Here is a 17743-nt window from a genome sequence, read left to right on the forward strand (position 1 = left end):
GGGGAAAAAGGAAGTGCGCAGAGAAGATTTCTAGCATCGTGGCGTCTTCTTTAATCACCAGTTTGCACAAGAGCTTTACGCTAGGGGAAGCAGCCCCAAACGCAGAGTCCCCCGCGCTTAGACAGCGCCTTTCTCGGAGGCTGTTCTCAAAGCAGCCGGCCTCGGGGAGATCCATTTCACAGTCACTCCCACACGTTCTGCTGATGAAATGGCTGAGACACAAAAATGCCACGCAAGTCTGTGCGCAAGGACATGACACAGGTGTGTGTTTTTCATGTGCAAGATCCTTCTCCCTGCTGTTTGTAGAGGGAAAAAATAAGGCTGGGAGCAGAGCACAAGGTGGAGGAAAATTCCTGAGACACAGAGCCTGCTCTCCCGTCCCCACGTTCTTCACACTCTCCTTGTGCTTCCACATGGAGCTGCTTTGTGACTGAACCTGCTGCTGAGCAAGGCTGATTTTCAACTATCGCTCCTGATCTATGTCAGGGGTAGAGGCAGTTTCAGAAGGTGGTAATTTTGTTTGGGGGAAGGAGCCAATACAGCTCTGTCATCAACACCTTGCTAGGCCGGGATCAGTTCCTCACTGCCATTGCCCGCCGCGGGCCCCTTTGCTCTCGCTTTGCTCTGCCGCCTCCCTGGCCACGTTACCTCCGCGCAGCTTCCTCCTCACAAGCCCGTTGATTTAGTGCCACTCCAGGCTAGAAATCCCTGCCCCGCAGCAGCTCCCAGGCTGCGCCTGCAACTCTCGTGCAGAGGCCAAACCACACAATTGCACAGATAAACCCAGGCAAGGGTGCACAGAAAGGGATGGGCTGGAAAGCGCCGCTGCTTACGACGCTCCGGAGGACACCGGGCTTCTCCAGCTCCCTGCGCACGGCACAGGAGCACAATAAACCCTTCAACTTGCCCGCCGACACAGGCAGCACGGCCAGGAGCTGCTTCTGCTCATGGAGGAAGGCAGAGGGGGTCACTCAAACCGCTGGGGCAGGTGTCGCAAGTCTGAGAGAAGCCACTCATCGTGTCCCAAGCCAAGGCCAAGGCCAAGGGCTCCTAGACCCAACGTGCACGACATCCAGCTTCCCTTGCCACCCACGGAGAGTTTTCACTGAGCCCCTGAGAGGGGCTGCTGGATGACGGACCATTTCCTCATTCAGACAACAGAGGCAAGTGCAAAAGTAGTTAGGCTTAAGGAATTTCTAAGTCGAGATTAAAGAGCTGCATCGTAAGCAACAAGGTTGGGTAGCGCTGAGCACACGGGGAGCTGCTTCGCTAAGGGCGAGTTGCTTTATAAACACGTGTGGGCAGGAGACAGGGTAAACACACGTTTTTAGGCAATGTGGCTGACCTTGCAAAAAGTGTAAGGATTTAAACGAACCAATTAATGTCAGTCGCGCATATCGGTCTTTGTTTTCAAAAGAACCATACTCAGAAAATGCTTAGTCAAACTTTCTGAAACCAAATGTAGGCAGAAACCAGACCTAGAGTGCCCTTTTTTATTATTTTTTTTAACACACACTTCCGGCAGCGACCAGGTTTCTGCAGACTGTCCTTTTGGTTTCGATAGAGCTGGGGGTGCTAGCCGTGGAGAGAAGGGCCTTTACATGGAGGAAGGTGCCTAAATTGCAGTGTGGAAAGGTGAGCTACTCCAAAAAAAAGGTTTCATTATGGATAGAAGGGAAATGATGGAAGATCTCCCAGGAAATCCACATAATTGCTCCAACAAAGATCCTATCTGTAGCTGTGCAGCAAGCTCAGATTTCTCATTTCATCCTCCTGCAGACCCTTCTGAGAATAATTGTGGTTAAAGCTGAGCAAAAAAAAAAAAAAAAAAAACCTCTTTCAACCCAATCTGGAATGATTTCACAGATCTTTTGCTCTTGCTTAGAAAGAATTAAAAAAATCCATTTATTCTTATCAACGAAAAGGAAATTATAATAGATAATTAAAAGTGTTAGAAGAAGTTTTCCAAAGGCCTGAGATGAAAAAGGCTGAGTAGCAAAAAAAAAAAAAAAAAAGAAAAAGAAAAAAGAAAAAAGAAAACCCAAACTGTCTTGCCAACACAAACTGGGAGACGAAAGATTAAACCAGGAACTTCCTGATAGATGTAATCTGCTCCCACATTCAGACAGGAAGGCCACGCTATGTGCTGTAAAGGCAGGGACGGTGCTAATAGCTGGAGAAGCCGCTGAGTGGGGAAGGGAGGCCCTGTGGGACAAGTGCTTTTGGGGTTGATGACAACAGTGGGGCTGGGAGGGCTGGAGAATCTCCTTCCTCTCTCCAGCACCTTCCCCAAAGCCTTTCTGCCCCCAGGCCCTGTTGCTTCCTGCATTTGCCCTGCCTAGGGAAGTGGGGGAAGTGTTGGGAAACATGTGGTGGGAATGCCTGAAGAGGCACCCGGAATGAGGGGGCCCCAAACGCCACCTTCCCTTCACAGGAGGCTTCTGGCTGCTGCACCGGGAGCTGCACCATGCAGCTGCTGCTGCTGCAGCTTTCAGCCAAGAAACCTGCATTTAGCTCAAGATAAACATCAAGTGCCCTCCTGGCAGCCCAAGGTTTATATTAAAACATCCCTCATTATCCCCACTGCTGCTCTCCCGCTCTTCCAAACACACCCCTTGCTCCAGCCAACATCCCTCTCTCTCTGTGATTTTGGCCTACTGGGACTTCTCCACCAAGGCGGTACGGCATTTTTAATTAAATATAAATTAATTGAGCAGCTGATGTAACAGTTTTATTAACATGTGGGGGAGCTAATCTTGCCATGACAGCTCTTTTTTGCATGTGTAACACAAAGCTGCCAGAGGCCAGATGTGCCTCATCCCAGTATATCATCAGCTTCCCAGGATCACAAACTTCCCCCACCTTTAGCGCCAGCACCACCCCAAAAAGTCTATCCTTATGCATGAAGCCATTAAGCACCCAGCCTTTATTCTGCTCCCTTGGCAATAAATACATAGACAGAGGGTGCCAAACTAGCTCTCCAGCTACTTTGTGTTTATTATCCTCCCTACCGCGTTACTCTTTAAGCCCACAGAAGGGCAGCCACTAACCACCTCCCCAAGCACAAGCGACCTGCTTTGCAGCTAGAGCATGGAAATCAATGTACACACCTTGTGAGCCGGGGTTGAGCTGTCTACGCTCCTCTGCATGGAGGGTGGCACTTGGTAAACATCGTGCCCCACGAGGCCATGGCTCGTGGGGATCTGGTAGATTCCCTGATTCAGGTGGGAAGGCGGCACCTGGTACACGGGGTCCCGTGCAACGGCGTGCGAGCTGGGCACCTGGTAGATTTTTTGCTGGTTGAAGGATGGATGCGTCAGTCCCGAATTGGACATATCCTGAGCAGAAGGGCCGTCCTGCACCACGGGGCCTATGAGCAGTTTCACGCGGTTGCCTGGAACGATGCCTTGCCGGCCGTGCAAGGAGCAGAGCCACCATCCTTCAAGGCCTTCCGTGTTCTGCTCTATCACCGTCAAAATGTCTCCTTTGCGGAAGGCCAGCTCCTCCGCGCACTCCGGGACGTTGTCGTACAGGGCTCTTGCCATAAGATTCTGCAGAGAAAAAGAAGGGGAAGAAATAAAAATGAATGAACTAGGTATTTAAAAACAAATCTTTGCAGAGCGGCAAGAACTGAATTTGGAAAAGACGTGCAGCAAAGGAAAACACCAAGGCTCTGCCCGTCGCGTTTCTCAGCTCTGGTGACACTCCCAAAGGCGCCCGCCACGACTGCCTGCGTGTCTTGCCGTGAGGGCGGCCAGCGGAGACACTTACAAACTAATTGCAAGCACCTGAAATAATACGGAGCCCTGGATATGGAGCGTTCTGGGATATCTGGATGCAGCATCCAGGCTGAAGTGGTGCTAATCCACCCTGAAGTGGGGTATTTTATGGGGGTTGCTGCTGCTGCCCTTCAGGCTTCTCTCTCCTCTGCTCAGGGCACAATGCAAAGAGCTGCTCAGGGCTTTTTTATCGGTTGTGTCTCTTGGGCATACCAAAATATTTTAGTCCCTGTTTCTTTTATCTTTCCTGTAGACAAATGCTGCTGTTTCCCCATCATCCCTGCGCTTATCACAAGAGCTGCCTTCCATTTGGCCCCGCTCAGTGCAAAATTTAAGGGTAGCAACAGCCAGGAGGTGGCATGGAGGGCTGGCGGCTGGGCAGAAGCTCCAATGTCGCAGAAAAGGTGGATGAATGGGGCTTCTCCCAAAACAGGGTGCACGAGATCAGTTTTCCTTTCTCTGAATGGGGGATCAGCTTTCAAACGCCTTAGAAACGCTGCCCGGGCCTTTCACCAGCATCATGAGCGAGCTCGGTATAAAAGAAGCTTTGGCCTGGAAAAGTGGAGCTTCCACGTGGAGCTCCCCTGCAAGCGGCCGCACCGGGCCCCACGTTTCCCTCGGTCTGCGATGTTCATCAGTCAACAACGCTAAAACACGTGCACAAAGAGGCACGGAGCAGCTCTGCCCGCACTGTGACACAGTTGTAGAGCTGCTCTTCAGCCCTACATCTGTGGTCTCATGGTGGTACCGGTCCCGTCCCGTGCTGACTGCTGCTCGGCAGAGCCGGAGCAGCTCGGGAAAGAAAAGCTCCTGCCTAGCCTGAATATTCCGGTCCATCCAATGTCTTTCTAATGTGGTTTTCACAGGAAAATCCACCAGCAGGCCTAGCTGAGCTTCTCTAACTGGCTGCTTAAAAAAGGCCTTTGCAGAGGGGGTTGTTTAAAGGAGGAGGAAGATTACAGGGCCCCCACAAAACACACAGGCTACATATACAAGAAATACCTTTAATTACTAAGTAGAGAGGAAGAAGTATTTGAAAAGGCTGATTAGCTCCTACAGCAAAGCAAAGCTGGGCGCAGACCCTGGGATGGTGCTTGAATGAGAGCAGATAAAAGTTCCCATGTGAATTTTTTTATCCCAGCCGCTCATTATCTGTGTCCCAGTGACCTTCTCACCACCTGCGTGCCGCCTGTTACTACTTTCTGGCAGCGCTTCAGGAGCTCTCTCGCTGAGAAGAGCTTCAGAGCCTCCTCGTCCCCGTTAGCTCAGGCCCCGGCATGTGAATTAGGCTAATTGGCTGCCACTCACTTCGCAGCAGTGCCCCCAAGGCCCTCAGAGGGCCCGTGGCCACCAGCATCGCGCCCTGACGGAGCAGCTCACGTGTTTCTCCATAGGCAAAGAAGCATCAAAAGTAGGAATCGTGCTGCTTGCTGGCCCGTCGCACGGGCACCGCTCACACTGTGCACGTCCTTGATGTTTTACCTGCCTCTGCTCTTCCTACCCAGCACTGCTCAGTGAGAGCTTTAGGAATGTGCCACAGTTGCCTTCATTAGTGAGCACATTTGGACTTGGGGAAAAGTGAAATAGTCACCGCAGATGCTCATGAGCGAAGCTTTCAAGAGCCACATTTAACCGGCTACCGAGCTACATTTAACCTGCTGGGGCGACCAAGATGGGAGCTGCTAGTTCTTCACACATAGATGATATCCTCATGCAAGACACCCCTCAACACTTGTGCACTTTACCTAGATTGAACTGGCAGGTCTGAATAACGTTCGGCTCCTGTGGGCATCAAAGTCCACATCTCATAACACTCATCTCCACAGGGACAAGGCTGGATTAGCTGAATTTAATTTTGACTTGCTCTTAAAGGCATAAATTTGTCACTTGTGTGACTGGGAAACAAGCACTGAATAAGCACTGACATCTGAAAGGCAAAGGCAAAAGCACAGGAGTGACCTTTGGTATGACTAAGTGCTAACAAAACTTAGACATTTCCTAAACAAATAAGAAAACTGGCACTAGGGAAATGGCTGATGAGAAACTTGTCTTGGAGCTTGTTTTGGCAACTGGGCAGTTGCACAAACGTCCCTTTATGTTACTAAAACAGTGTGTAAAAGAGGAGGGTGACAGGCAAGGTCAAGTTCTGAAATAGGAGGGGGACTATCTGAGCCTTGAGTAGGGACAAACTTTGGTTTGCCGTGGAAACCTGCAGTGCTTCATAAAATGACCCCACTGGCCACACTCCCTTCTTTTAAGAAGATTAAGGATAGAAGTTGCTGTTGTTCCTCTTCGGTCCAGGCTGATTGCATTAAATGCAATGATGAAGAGGGGCCTGGAACATCTGTCCTATGAGCAAAGGCTGAGAGAGCTGGGCCTGTTCGGCCTGGAGAAGAGGAGGCTGATGGGGGACCTGATCAGTGTCTATAAATACCTCAAGGGAGGGAGAGAGGAGGAGGGGGCGGCCTCTTTTCAGTGGTGGCCAGCAATAGGACTAGAGGAAACGGCCACAAGCTGAGGCACCAAAAGTTCCACAGGAACTTGAGGAAAAATTTCTTTCCTGTGAGGGTGCCAGAGCCCTGGAACAGGCTGCCCAGGGAGGCTGTGGAGTCTCCTTCTTTGGAGATCTTTAAAACCCGCTTGGACGCAGCCCTGTGCCCCGTGCTCTGGGTGTCCCTGCTGGAGCAGGGGGGTCTCTAGATGACCTCTAGAGGTCCCTTCCAACATTAAAGAGTCTATGATTCTGTGATAAGAGCAGCTGTGCTGCCCTGCAAAGCTGGCAGTGGCTGTGGTCTACATCCAGGCGCATCCTTCCAAGCCCCGTGTCTCACAGCAGCTCAGCAGCCAAACCTCAGTGAGCGAGTGCTGCTCTGAAACTCCTTGCTGGGAGGAAAGAGGCAACTCAGAGCGTTTTTCTCCTCAAACCTTACTAGCAACACTGCCGTATTTGCAAGTTTAAGCCAGGGCCTGGCCCCACTTGGTACAGGCAAAACAGAAAGTGTTTGTTCTTAAGAAGCTTAAACCCTTCATAACCTTGGACCTGTTGAGTGTGGCAGAAAGCATCCTCTGTAAAATCACTGAAAAAATAACGCAAAAGTTTTCAGTCCTCTGTTAACAAAGTGCTAACACGGTTGTCACCAGGCCAAAGTGACTGCAGCGGGGGGATTTTAGCTGAAACACCTTGCAGGGAGAGGCTCCGCACCCTGTGCTCATGCCTTGGGCCACAAGTTCTACATAAAAGCGAAATTGAAATGGATGCTGTCTAGATTGAATGCAGATTACAATGCCTGCAGCCTCACATTTCCATGTTAGCTGAGACAAAAGTAAAGGACTCAAGTTCTCTGTGGGTAAACTCCTGGGATTTGTAACTTCTGGGGTTTTTTCAATTGATGGTTTGCGTGCCTAGTGCTGAACACAGAGGGATGGAAATAACTCTGCAGAATTTGACTTGTTTGGTCGGTCTTCTCCTAGGGGAAGAGGATCGAGTGGCTGCTGCTGGGGCCGAGTGGCAGCAGAGAGGAGGCAGCAGGTAGGGAGCAGAGGAAGCGCCGGCGCTGCGTGCCCGAGCAGACGCCCGCAGCGAGGCGGCGCAGGGCGGAGCGGCAGCGCCGGGAGATGAAGCCCGTGGGGCGCTGCGGTGCCAAAGCCCCGGGCAACCCCCGGCCCCCGAGGCAGCCCCGCGGCGCACGAGCGCTCCAGGAAAAGGCCGGAGCAGCACCGGGCTCCAGAAACTGCAACATGGGAACGTCCGCGAGCAGCAGCGCCTCTGCCTGCTGGCACCCCCTCTGCTCGCGGCTTCTCATTTTTCCTGTTGTGTTTGGTCTTTTTTTTTTCCATAAGCTTCCTATGTGAGGAGTTTGTGAAAAGAGTAACAGGGAAATGACTTTTATTTTCTGTGCACAAAAGGGTGGACCTCTTTATTTCTATTATTGGCCAATCTGTTTCTTCAAACCCCAAGCAGCTCCAGCGCGACACTCAGCCAGCCTCAGGAAAAGGAAGGAAGAAAGGAACAAAGGAAGGAAAGGAGGGGGCTCCCTCCAACCCAAAGGAGTCTCCATGGGCAAAGCAACAGTTTCAGTTAGGTCAGATGAGTTTTAATTCTCCTTCACTTCATATTTATGCAGGTCCCCTTGCCTCCCTTTGGCCAATGTTTTGGCTTTAGGCCTCTTTGCAAACGAGCGGCTGCTGCTCCAGAGGAAGCACCAGCATCTGTGTGCCGGGGTTAGGTGGGCTCTGCGAGGCCAATCGGTGACAAGAGGCCTTTAAGAATGAAAAGACAATTTGGAAAATCCAGCGAAGGGTGAATTTTATCCAGAGGAAAATAGTTTGGCTACAAACGGTCCTCATGAAAGGGAGAGCCGTTCAGGCTCTATTGTGCCTTGTGACAGAAGAGCCTCAGTGGGAGAGTTATTGGGCAGTTTAACATCAGGGCTTTGGAGCTCCCATTCCCTTTTCTACTCTTTTTCTGTCACTGCCTCTGAAATAAAGAGTCTATTGTACCGCATTGGGGAGGAGAGCAACTACTGAGGCACAGTAGGTAAAAGGTCTATCTGTAGTGAGCAGCTTTTCATCCAGGCTATTTAATAGAACCTGACAGAAGTCACAGAGTAAGACATCCAGCCTTGGAAAATGCCCCCCGCTGCTCTTCCCAGTCCCAGGAGAGGCCGGCGTGAACAGCAAGCCCAGGATCTGGAACGAACCCAGCTGCACCGGTGTGTTCTTGGACACATCCCAGAGCGCAAAAGAGTGTGGAATGGCCTGGAAAGGGCTCCTTGCTGCTGGACAGGCCCCCAGTCCCGCTTTTAGGCCCTCCCCTCTCAGCTTTCACTATAAACATTCTGCTTTAAGGCAGACTATTTTTTTTCCTGGTAAAGTATCACTAGCCAAACTAATTAGGAGGCCTGCTGGCTGGAAAGGAAGGCATTTTGCTTCCATGCACTGATTTGCAGGTTGTCTTGACAGCTGAGGACAGAAAGCTGCAAGGTAAGAGCGTGAGCAAAGCCCTAGGAAGGAGAGGTCTTCTGCGCCAGGTCTCCCCGCAGCCTGGTGCTGAGCATCCCTGGGGCGGAGGCCGTGGGGCAGGATGGGCCATGCCGGGGCTGCCGTGGTGCACGAGGCCTTGGGCAGCACGGGAGAGGGGCCAGCGCGGTGCCCTCGGAGCCGGCCCAGCACCTCTGCCTGGCCCAAGGGACCTGCATTTCCAGGCCCATTCTGGGCCGCTTCCACGCGGGCGCCCTCCCTGCTGCTTTGCATCGGTGGCAGCCGGAGCAGGGCATGACGCTTGCCTGCCTGCTGCTATTGTTTCCTCTTGACTTTCCCTGCCAGCCCGCCTCCCATGCAGCCGCCTGCAGTTACGGCAGACACGGATGCTCCACCCGCAGGGCAGCTGGGGCCGAGGCATTTCGCGCGTCTGCGCAAGATGCCGACGCGACCCGCCAGCTCGCGCAAGGCGGGGATTTAAAGTTAATCCCAACACGTGAGAACCACCTCAGGTTTGAGAACTACTTTTGGTCCAGCAGAGCGGCTTCCTTTTAAGCCAAGAGGAAGCATTCAAAAGCTCAGCCTTTTTACAGGCCCTCTGCACTGTTCGCTGCAGAACTGAAGCACGGCAGTGAGTCCTCAGGAAGGAATCCAAGCGCGAGTCCAAAAGAAGGAATTCTGCATAATGAGGGCAGCCTCCAAGTGATGAAAGAGAAGAAGAAAGGAGAGAGAGAAAAGGCAAAAGAAGAAAATTAGAGCAAGAGATGCTAATTGAAGCTTTGGCCCACGTGAACAAAACAACTCATTGTTCTGCACTTAGTACGTGAGCTTAATGCCGGGTCTGACGTCGTAAACTGGACAAGGGTGTTGAAAACAAAGCGAAAAGTCTTCTGGCCCCAAATGTGTGTTAAACATGTATTAAGAATGTACTAAGAGCAAGGGAATGATAACTTTATACTGCCTAAGAGGACAACAGGGTAGGGGGGTTGTTTGTGTGGATGATTCTTTGGTCTCTTTTTGGTTGTGCCTTGGATTTTTGTTTTGGAAAATTTAAGTTTAGTTTAGTTGAGGCGACAGCCTTTGGGGCACCACCTCGTTGGGTCGCCAGATTTGCTTTCCTGGGCATCACAAAGATAGTCACTGAAATGCAAGTCCCGGACCATACATTAAACAATGCTTTTTGATGCAAAGAAAGCTGATGGTCTCACAGAGCCCACGTGAAGCACAAGCCCCCTCAGAGGGGGGTGCTGGGCACGCGGGGGCATCCAGCCGATCCAGCCTCCCTTTCCCAGCAGAGTTGCTGCTGCTGTCGGGCCCTGATCCAGGGGCGCCTGAGGTCCCCAGCATCACACCAGTGAAGCCGGGAGCTTCGCCTCCAGCACCCAGGGCTTCACGGGCTCCGCTTCTGCCCTGGCAGACCACCCACCCTGCCGGGGGAGAGCCTCAAGGGCACGTCTGGTCAGTGCGGTAAAACTCAGAGTGAAGCAGAGCAGCAACCTATTAATCACGTATCTGGATCTCAGCCCCCCTCCCATGAGTTTGGGGGTTTTGGGGAGCACTGAAATACCATTTTTCCCCCTGCTCACCTTAGGAAGGCAAACCACACACCCCCTACCTTCAAGAAGTATCAATATTTGAGGAAATTCCACCACACCTAACTCCCCGAGTCCTCTGCATGTATTTTAAGCCTCAGAAGTTTCCTTTCCCCCCACCCAAGGAAGGGCGGGCTCGGGCTCCACAGCTTTAAAAGGCCTTTTCAGACGTGTCCAAGGGCTGTGCGCCTCCTGTGACATCAACAGGGGAAAAAAAAAAAAAAAAAAAAAAAAGGAAAAATAAAGCAGGCAAACAATAGCCCCAGAGTAAATATGATCTCACTGTGATTAAACCGCAGCACAGCGAATCAAAAGGCATGTGGAAAACCTAACCTCTTTCCCTTGGGCAAGCAATTAAAAGTCTAATGAAAAGGAGATTGGATGTTGAATGCTGAAGAGTTGAAGGAGCAGAGCAGAAGGGGAAAAAAATAAATGAAGGATGGAAAGAAAGATCCTGGACTGTGTGTTTTGAGTTCGCAATTTTCCATTTTCTGGCATTTGTGAAAAGTCTTCTCCCAGACAAACTTTCCTTACAAGAAGACTCTTCTCCCAGATTTAACCTTTGCCCATAGAACCCTTCAGGGAACAATCTCAAGTCAGTTGGCAAGGAACTGTAGCCATGTGGAGATAAACTCCTGCAGCTGCCACCCAATTATTTCTATCTGATATTTTCAGCTCGGGAGCGTGCGTATGTATTTTTTTCAATCTGAAACTTTGCTGAAGTGGGACGTGCATTTCCTCCCTCCTCTCTCCAGGAGTTCTCCTCCCATAACTTGGTGCCAGCAGCTGCAAGCTGGGAATGCCCGGGCATCGCGGCTTGGGAGCGAGCTTCCCAGTTCCCAGGATTCTCCCAGGCTGCTGCCAGCTCGGGAGCAGGCTGCTGGTGTGACAGGAATCACAAAGGGCAGCGTCAGGGACCAGCCTGGCTGGCAGATAAGGCTCCCAGGTCCAGGCAGGGTCCTCTCCCCACCACTGAGCACTGGCCAACAAGTCAACAACCCTCCCTGAACATCTGGATTTTGACAAGCTGATGATTTAGAAGGAAGGGATGGGGGAGATGGTTTTTTTGATTCTTAAGTCAGTTGTAGTTTGATGCTTATTCTGAAATTGGAATGAAACTTCACCTATGTTGTTAATTGCTGAGGGACTGTTTTGTGCAGTTCCTGGGATGTAAATAAGGGAAAGCAGGACAAGCAGAGAGAGCAACAAAAGAATACCTGCCTTTAATGCAGGTCCTTCTAAAACAGTAAAAATGGCCAATTATCCTTACCTGGATGTAGAGTATCCAGGGAAAGGGCATTCACATGATTCTACCTACTGCAAACCGCACACTATTCTTATCTCTCGCCCTTTCCAAGCAGGCTAATACAGCCTGACCACAAAAAAAGTGTCTTTAAGACAAACACAAAAAAAAAAAAAAAAAAAAGAGAGGCAAGAATAGACCTCATCCCTACAGAGAAAAAAAAAATATATTTTTTGTCACGCTATGTGCTTGTGTTCCTAGAATGGCAGGCAATAACTTTAGCAGTCCTGTTTCTCATCAAACACAAGCTACATCCAAATCTGCTGTGGAAAAATGAACTCCTTAAAATTAAGACAGTTTCCACTACTGTAATGTCTAGACCAACAGGCAAAAGAAAAAGGTCACTTTCCAAGAGCAGCCTGTGAGGGACAGGCAGCAAAACTAAAGAGCTGTATTTATCGCTGCTAGAGCTTAAGATGACCCAGCTTCACTGGTGCTAAGAGCTGCAGCCCTCTACGCAGCTTTATTTAGCAGTAGCCTGATTTAAAAATATATATGGCCTTTGCTTTGCAGCAGTTCCAGAAATGTGTTCTTTGGGCAGTCAAAGGAGAACACGGTTGTTACAGGCAAATCCTCATCAGCTGCATGGAGGACGCTCAGAGGGCACGTGTTGCACAAAGCAGCATCTTCTCAAGTGTCCTGTGTGTTTGATGCCAAATCTCACTGAATCTCTTACAGCTCTGCAAGGACTTGAGTCCTAAGGAGTTCAGTTTCTTCTCTCCATCAAGTGCAGCCAGAAATGGGAAGAGCAGAAGGTGACACAAGTTCTCCACCGTTGTTATGGCTAAGCTAGGCACCTGTGCATGCTCCTCGTGAAATTAAACGGTAGATCTCAGAGCCACACAGGTGCCTGACTTTTCTTGGTATCAACAAGATCTAAGTGTCTAGATGTCTGTAATACACAAATCTCAAGGAACTAAACAAAACAAAAACTTAAGTCTTCAGGGACCTTGGTGCATCTGTTGTATGCAGAACTCATTCCCATGCTCCTAACATCTTTGATAATAGAATATGACAAGGTCACGTTTTTCTGCTTCATGTATGTACAGAGACACATGGCTGTTTGCTCCTTGCAGACAGTGAGGGAATGTCCTTCTCTTCCTTGCACTGGCAGGAGTGCCAGCAATTTGCAAGGAGAAAAACAGGGCTCTCATCTCCTGCTGTTTCTAAAGCTGGCCAAAGCAGCTCCAGCGGGGGAACGTGGAGGTGTGCACAACTAAGCAGAAATTCCCCCTCTCCTGGGCTTTTATCTACCTAGGTCACCAGTCACACCTGGCTTTACTGCCATAACTCTGGAATTTAGAATGCTACTGCGAACTACAGCAATATAAACTCCTCGTGAGCCAGCACACGCAGGAGCTCAACGTTCGGTGATAAGACAGCAAGGATATTCGGTGATAAGCCCAAGGATAACCTTTCCTAACCCCGATTGTTACAGGAGCGCTCAGGCATTTCTGTACGTGATCCTGAGAAGCCTGGTCCAGCAGTTGTTAACCACCCCATGGTAACAACCCATGAAATTTCCCCCAAAGGGCTGGTCTGACTTCTGCAAAATGGTCATCAGTGGCTTAACGCACTGCAGAACTCTCTCCTCATGCACTCGAATCTTTCATTTTCTGAGCATGTTTCCATACAGTGTGCTAGGCAGTTCTGCTGTGCTCTGAACTGACTGTGCCCCTCCAATCAATCTTGGATAGCATGGCACTGTTTGGAATGATTAGCAGTGGGTGAAGGGGCCTCAAGGCAAAATAATAGTCTAATGTGACTGCACTCTTCAGCAGAATTTCAAAACTGTAAGTAAAGCCCACAGAGTAAAACCATTCTGTGTCTCGAGTACTTCCTGGGGTCAAACTGAAACGGAAGTATCACAAATAAAAGGAAGATTGTTCATGCGCCAGTTCTGCTTCCCCATCTTATACTAGGTACTACTGCACAGAGACGTCTGTGTTACTCATGAGCAGCTATTAGCACAAAAAGCAAAGAAACAAACAAGCAACCCACAGAAGTTTAGAGACGATGCAAAAAGCTGCATGCTACCCAGTTCCTCTCCTTCCTCTGAGAGCAATCTTGGGGCAGCCTTAGCACTCACATTTGTAAAATGGAACCAAGAGCGCCGTGCTACCTTGCAAAGCCTTTAAGAGGGCAAATACATTGTATCATGACAATTTCTCCAAAACTTGGAGGTGTTGAGGAAAATATCAGGCATGAGAGTAGTATGTGCGCGTACTGGGGGGAGTATGCACGAGTGTGCGAGGGACAGTGGCCCTCCAAGCTTTGGGAAGGGGCCAGTCCTAGCTTAGCTTCTCACTAGTGCTGCTCCTGATAACTGCGATTAAGCCTGGCACTGCTCCCCTCCTGCCATCTCCCTCCATAGAAAAAGAGGGAAAAGAGCAAAATCATGAAGCTGCCATCACACACCCATGGCTGTAACAAGGCACAAGCTTGGGCAGTTTTCACTTGGCTGGTTTGTTGCTCTCATGCTATCTTTTACAAGGTTTTACTGTTCCTATTTACTTTTAGGTTTCATTGTTTTCCTTCTTACTATCTCAGCAATCACACAGTGACAGAGGAGAGTGAGGAGTAAACACAGCAGAAAGGACTTGGTTAGTAAAGTGCAGGCAGTTCTTTTCCCTTTACATGGCCCAATACTTGAAGTCTTTCATTGCCAGGGCTACAAGCAGCTTTTCACACAAGCATTTCTGGTCGGAATATAGTATTCCTTCCCAGTGACACTATTTTGTTTGTCTTGGCAAGCAGGCATTGTAATCAAGTCTATATATTACAGCACTGCGCCTTAGCACAAATGGCAAACATTTCAAACCCTGTTTACTTTGGTTTCTTCCTTGCCCAACAAATTACCTAAAAATAGATCATCAAGACCTCGTATTTTACATCTACGTCATTCCCCTTGGCAGAGGGGAGGCAAGGAATGCAGTTGTTCATTTTCTCTTCTCTTTCACCAACTCTTTGGATCTTTCAGTCAAAAGATAAGTCCCCCTTTCTCCTACCCCTCTCTTTTTCACCTTGCCTGTGAACAGCCAACAAACCACAAAAGCCTTGGTACAGAAGTGCCCCCTCCTTTTTCTTCTGTCACACTTTTGTTGTCCAAGATAGAAGGCGATGGGAATCATTGACCAGAGAGGTTCTCTCGCAGCGATGTTCTTGTCTGATCATGGTAATCCCCTTGACATTTCTGTTCATATTAGGATACATTTCAGCTGTAGCTGCTTCATCCTTGGAATCCAAGTCTAGGTTTGTTTTCAGAAATGGTTGTTTGACCTTCTGAAATACAGACTACTAGAACAGCAACCCCATGAGGACACGATGGGAACTGGTAAAATACAACTGCAGTAAAGTGAAATTCTGAATCCACTGAAATCCATGTGGACTGTCCCACTGGTTTTGAAGGCACTAAGGTCTTATGTAAGAAGTATATTCAAAAATGGGATAGAGAATTAAAGGTCCTAAAGAAATCCAGGTCAAAGAAGAATAGGGAGAGGGAACAAATTTTCCGAGAGGTTTATGAGTGAAAAGAAGAAGAAATACGGAACTAAGCAGCAGAAAGGAACTGCAAACCAGCAGCAACCTTGTGTTGAGCCACTGACAGTGAAGTCAGGAGCAAGAGAGAGGTACCAAGGGCCCAACACACGAGTCAGGCCCCAGTACAGCCAGTGCTAGTGCTCTCCTTGGATGGCAGAGCGCATCTTAAGCGGGCTATTAAACGGGACTTATCTTATGGAGTGTCACAATGAAGCAAAGGATAAAAGGCCCCAAAATAATAATGCCTGGAGAATACCTGGAATAGCTGAGGAGACCCAACTGTTCACTTGGAAGCCAACGCATCCCTGAAGTGAGGGTATTTTCCCAGGCAAGACATTAGTACACTCTTCATCATATGCAGAAAATGAGGAGCCAAAGTATAGGAATTTGTTCTCTTATAGAAAGAAAACAGCAAAGGCTGAAAGAGTACGTATTTTAGAGCACGTATGTTACTCTAGGGATAAGAAATAGATCAAAGGATGTTTGTCCTAGTTAAACAGCACAAAGTATCTACTTCACATTTCCCAGGGAAAGTAAACACCCCAGTCTGACAAGAAGGTTTTTGAGGCCAAAAAGACCGAGTCCTCCCTCTTTATGGCTCGCTCTTCCTTTGTCTCGCTCGCGCCGTCTAGAATTACGTAGCCACCTCCCCGAACCAAAGGGCTCCTTCCAGGCCGCGGGGGCAGAGGAGCCGCTGGAGCGCGGGGCCGGCGTCCCAGCGAGCGGAGCCGGCCGCCTCTCCGCGTGCCGCTCCCGCGGCGCCCCGCGGCCGCGCGGCAAGGATGCAGGGTGACACAAAGCCACGGGGCTCAGTAATCTCTAGGCGTCCCTGCTGGAGCAGGGGGGTTGGCCTAGACCATCTCCAGAGGTCCCTTCCAACCTCAACCGTTCCGTAATAACCAAGCAGGAGCCCCGCTTTGCCACCAAGACACTGGTGCTGCTTAGGCACGGGCAGCTGGGAAGCATTTCCTGAGCTCGGGACTAACCGCGGCGCTTTCTGCTCTTTTACTCCCAACTGCCCAGTATTTTCTGGTAAAACGGGCAGGGAGGAGAGGTGGAACGGGACAGATGGTGAATTTGATCACAGGCTTCTAATCAGGCAGTTATTAAAAAAAAAAAAAAAAACAAAAACAAGCAGATCCAGATCAAAATTTCCCAGGTCACTGAGTATCTTTCTCTATCTGCATCTTATTTATACAATTCTCCTTTCCTTGGTCACTTCTAATCATCAAGAAATGGTGAAACTGGCAGTAGCCTAGAAAACTGACTCCAAGGTTTCCCGAAGTTTGGGAGAGAGCTCCTGAAAGCTCGGGCCAAGCTCAGGGATACAGAATAAGGATGTATTTGTCTGGGCAGCACCCAGACGTCCCACTCCACCGAGGTCTGTACGCCTTGCTCGACACCGCAGAATCCGGGCTCCTTTACACTACCCCCTGCCCAAACTTAATAAAAAGATGGACTTTGCTTCCAAAGCAAGTCAGTCTCCAAGCAAACGCGTGTAATGTGTGTGACATTTCTAAATCACCTTTTTATTGATGCTGAAGTTATTTTTGGCAGGGAAAGCAAAGCTTTCCTTCTCTCCCCCTTTTTTTCCAATCACAGCAGATTACGGTATGTCTGCACAGTAATCTAATGCCCTGTAGGCAAGCCAGTACCTTGCCCAGATGTTTTTAAGTAGAGCAGCATTATGAGGGAAACCTCCACATTTGCATCTTCTGAAACAGAGTCTGGTAAAGGGCTAAGCTAAATCATTGCCTTTATTCAGGATAGGCAGGGGGGACATAGTGTTCATTTTAAAATATACAGCCCATTTTTTTTGCTTTCAGCCTGTCAAAACAGACTGCAAAGGGGTAACAACAAAACGCTCTTCATAAAGATTTGGAAGAAAACCGGATGAGCACGCCACAGGCAGAAGCAGCAATGAGCGTCCCGAGGCGGTGCTGGATACAGACGCCCATGCAGGCTCAGGGAAGCGCCTTTCCCTGGGAGCCTCCGGCGGCGGGCCGGGAAAAGCCCCTTCTCCCTCGGCGCGCAACGGCCGCCGAGCACCCGGGCCCGAGCTCTGCCTCCCCAGCCTATCTCCGCTTGCGGCCTCCTCCTGCCCGCTGGCAGCCTCCCCTTACCCGAGCCCGGCGCCGCAGCAGCGAGAGCGGGGCAGGCGCGCGCGCGCCGCGCCAGCTCAACCGTTAACGGCTCCCGCTGCGGGAAGCCCTCGTTCCACCCGCAGCGGGACAGCCCCGGAGCCCCCTGCCGCCCCCCGGCGCCGCCGTTACCTTGTACTTCATGGCTGCGGTGCGGTGCGGTGCGGGGCGCTGCGCTCGCCCCCCGCGCGCAGCCCCGCGCTGCGCGGCCCCGATCCGCTCAGCGCCACCCACCCGCCGCCTCTGCCCGCCGCGCCGCCCGCCCCGCCGCCAGGCTGCCCGCTCATTTGCATGGCGCCCCTCCCATTGGCCAGGGAGGGCGCGCGGGGCCCGCCCCCTCCGCCGCGGCCCCGCCCCGCAGGCTGCGGCCGTTGCCTCAGCGGAGCGGCCGTTGGCGGGTGTCGCCCT

At 50.5% G+C, this 17743-nt stretch overlaps 1 protein-coding gene across 1 annotated transcript in view; it reads right to left on the reverse strand.

Moving 5' to 3' along the window:
• NEDD9 (neural precursor cell expressed, developmentally down-regulated 9) overlaps positions 1-17502 on the reverse strand; it is a 35486-nt gene extending 17984 nt beyond the window's left edge. The window contains exons 1-2 of the mRNA XM_026047050.1: positions 17468-17502; positions 3138-3551 (exon numbers count right to left, since the gene is read on the reverse strand). Coding sequence (XP_025902835.1) covers positions 3138-3551; positions 17468-17479 — 426 coding nt within the window. The 5' untranslated portion in view covers positions 17480-17502. The remainder of the gene's footprint in view (positions 1-3137; positions 3552-17467) is intronic.
• Positions 17503-17743: the final 241 nt, after the last annotated feature.

This window comes from Nothoprocta perdicaria, unplaced genomic scaffold, assembly GCF_003342845.1.
Source record: "Nothoprocta perdicaria isolate Ctin4 unplaced genomic scaffold, notPer1 scaffold_47, whole genome shotgun sequence".
NCBI lineage: Eukaryota > Metazoa > Chordata > Aves > Tinamiformes > Tinamidae > Nothoprocta > Nothoprocta perdicaria.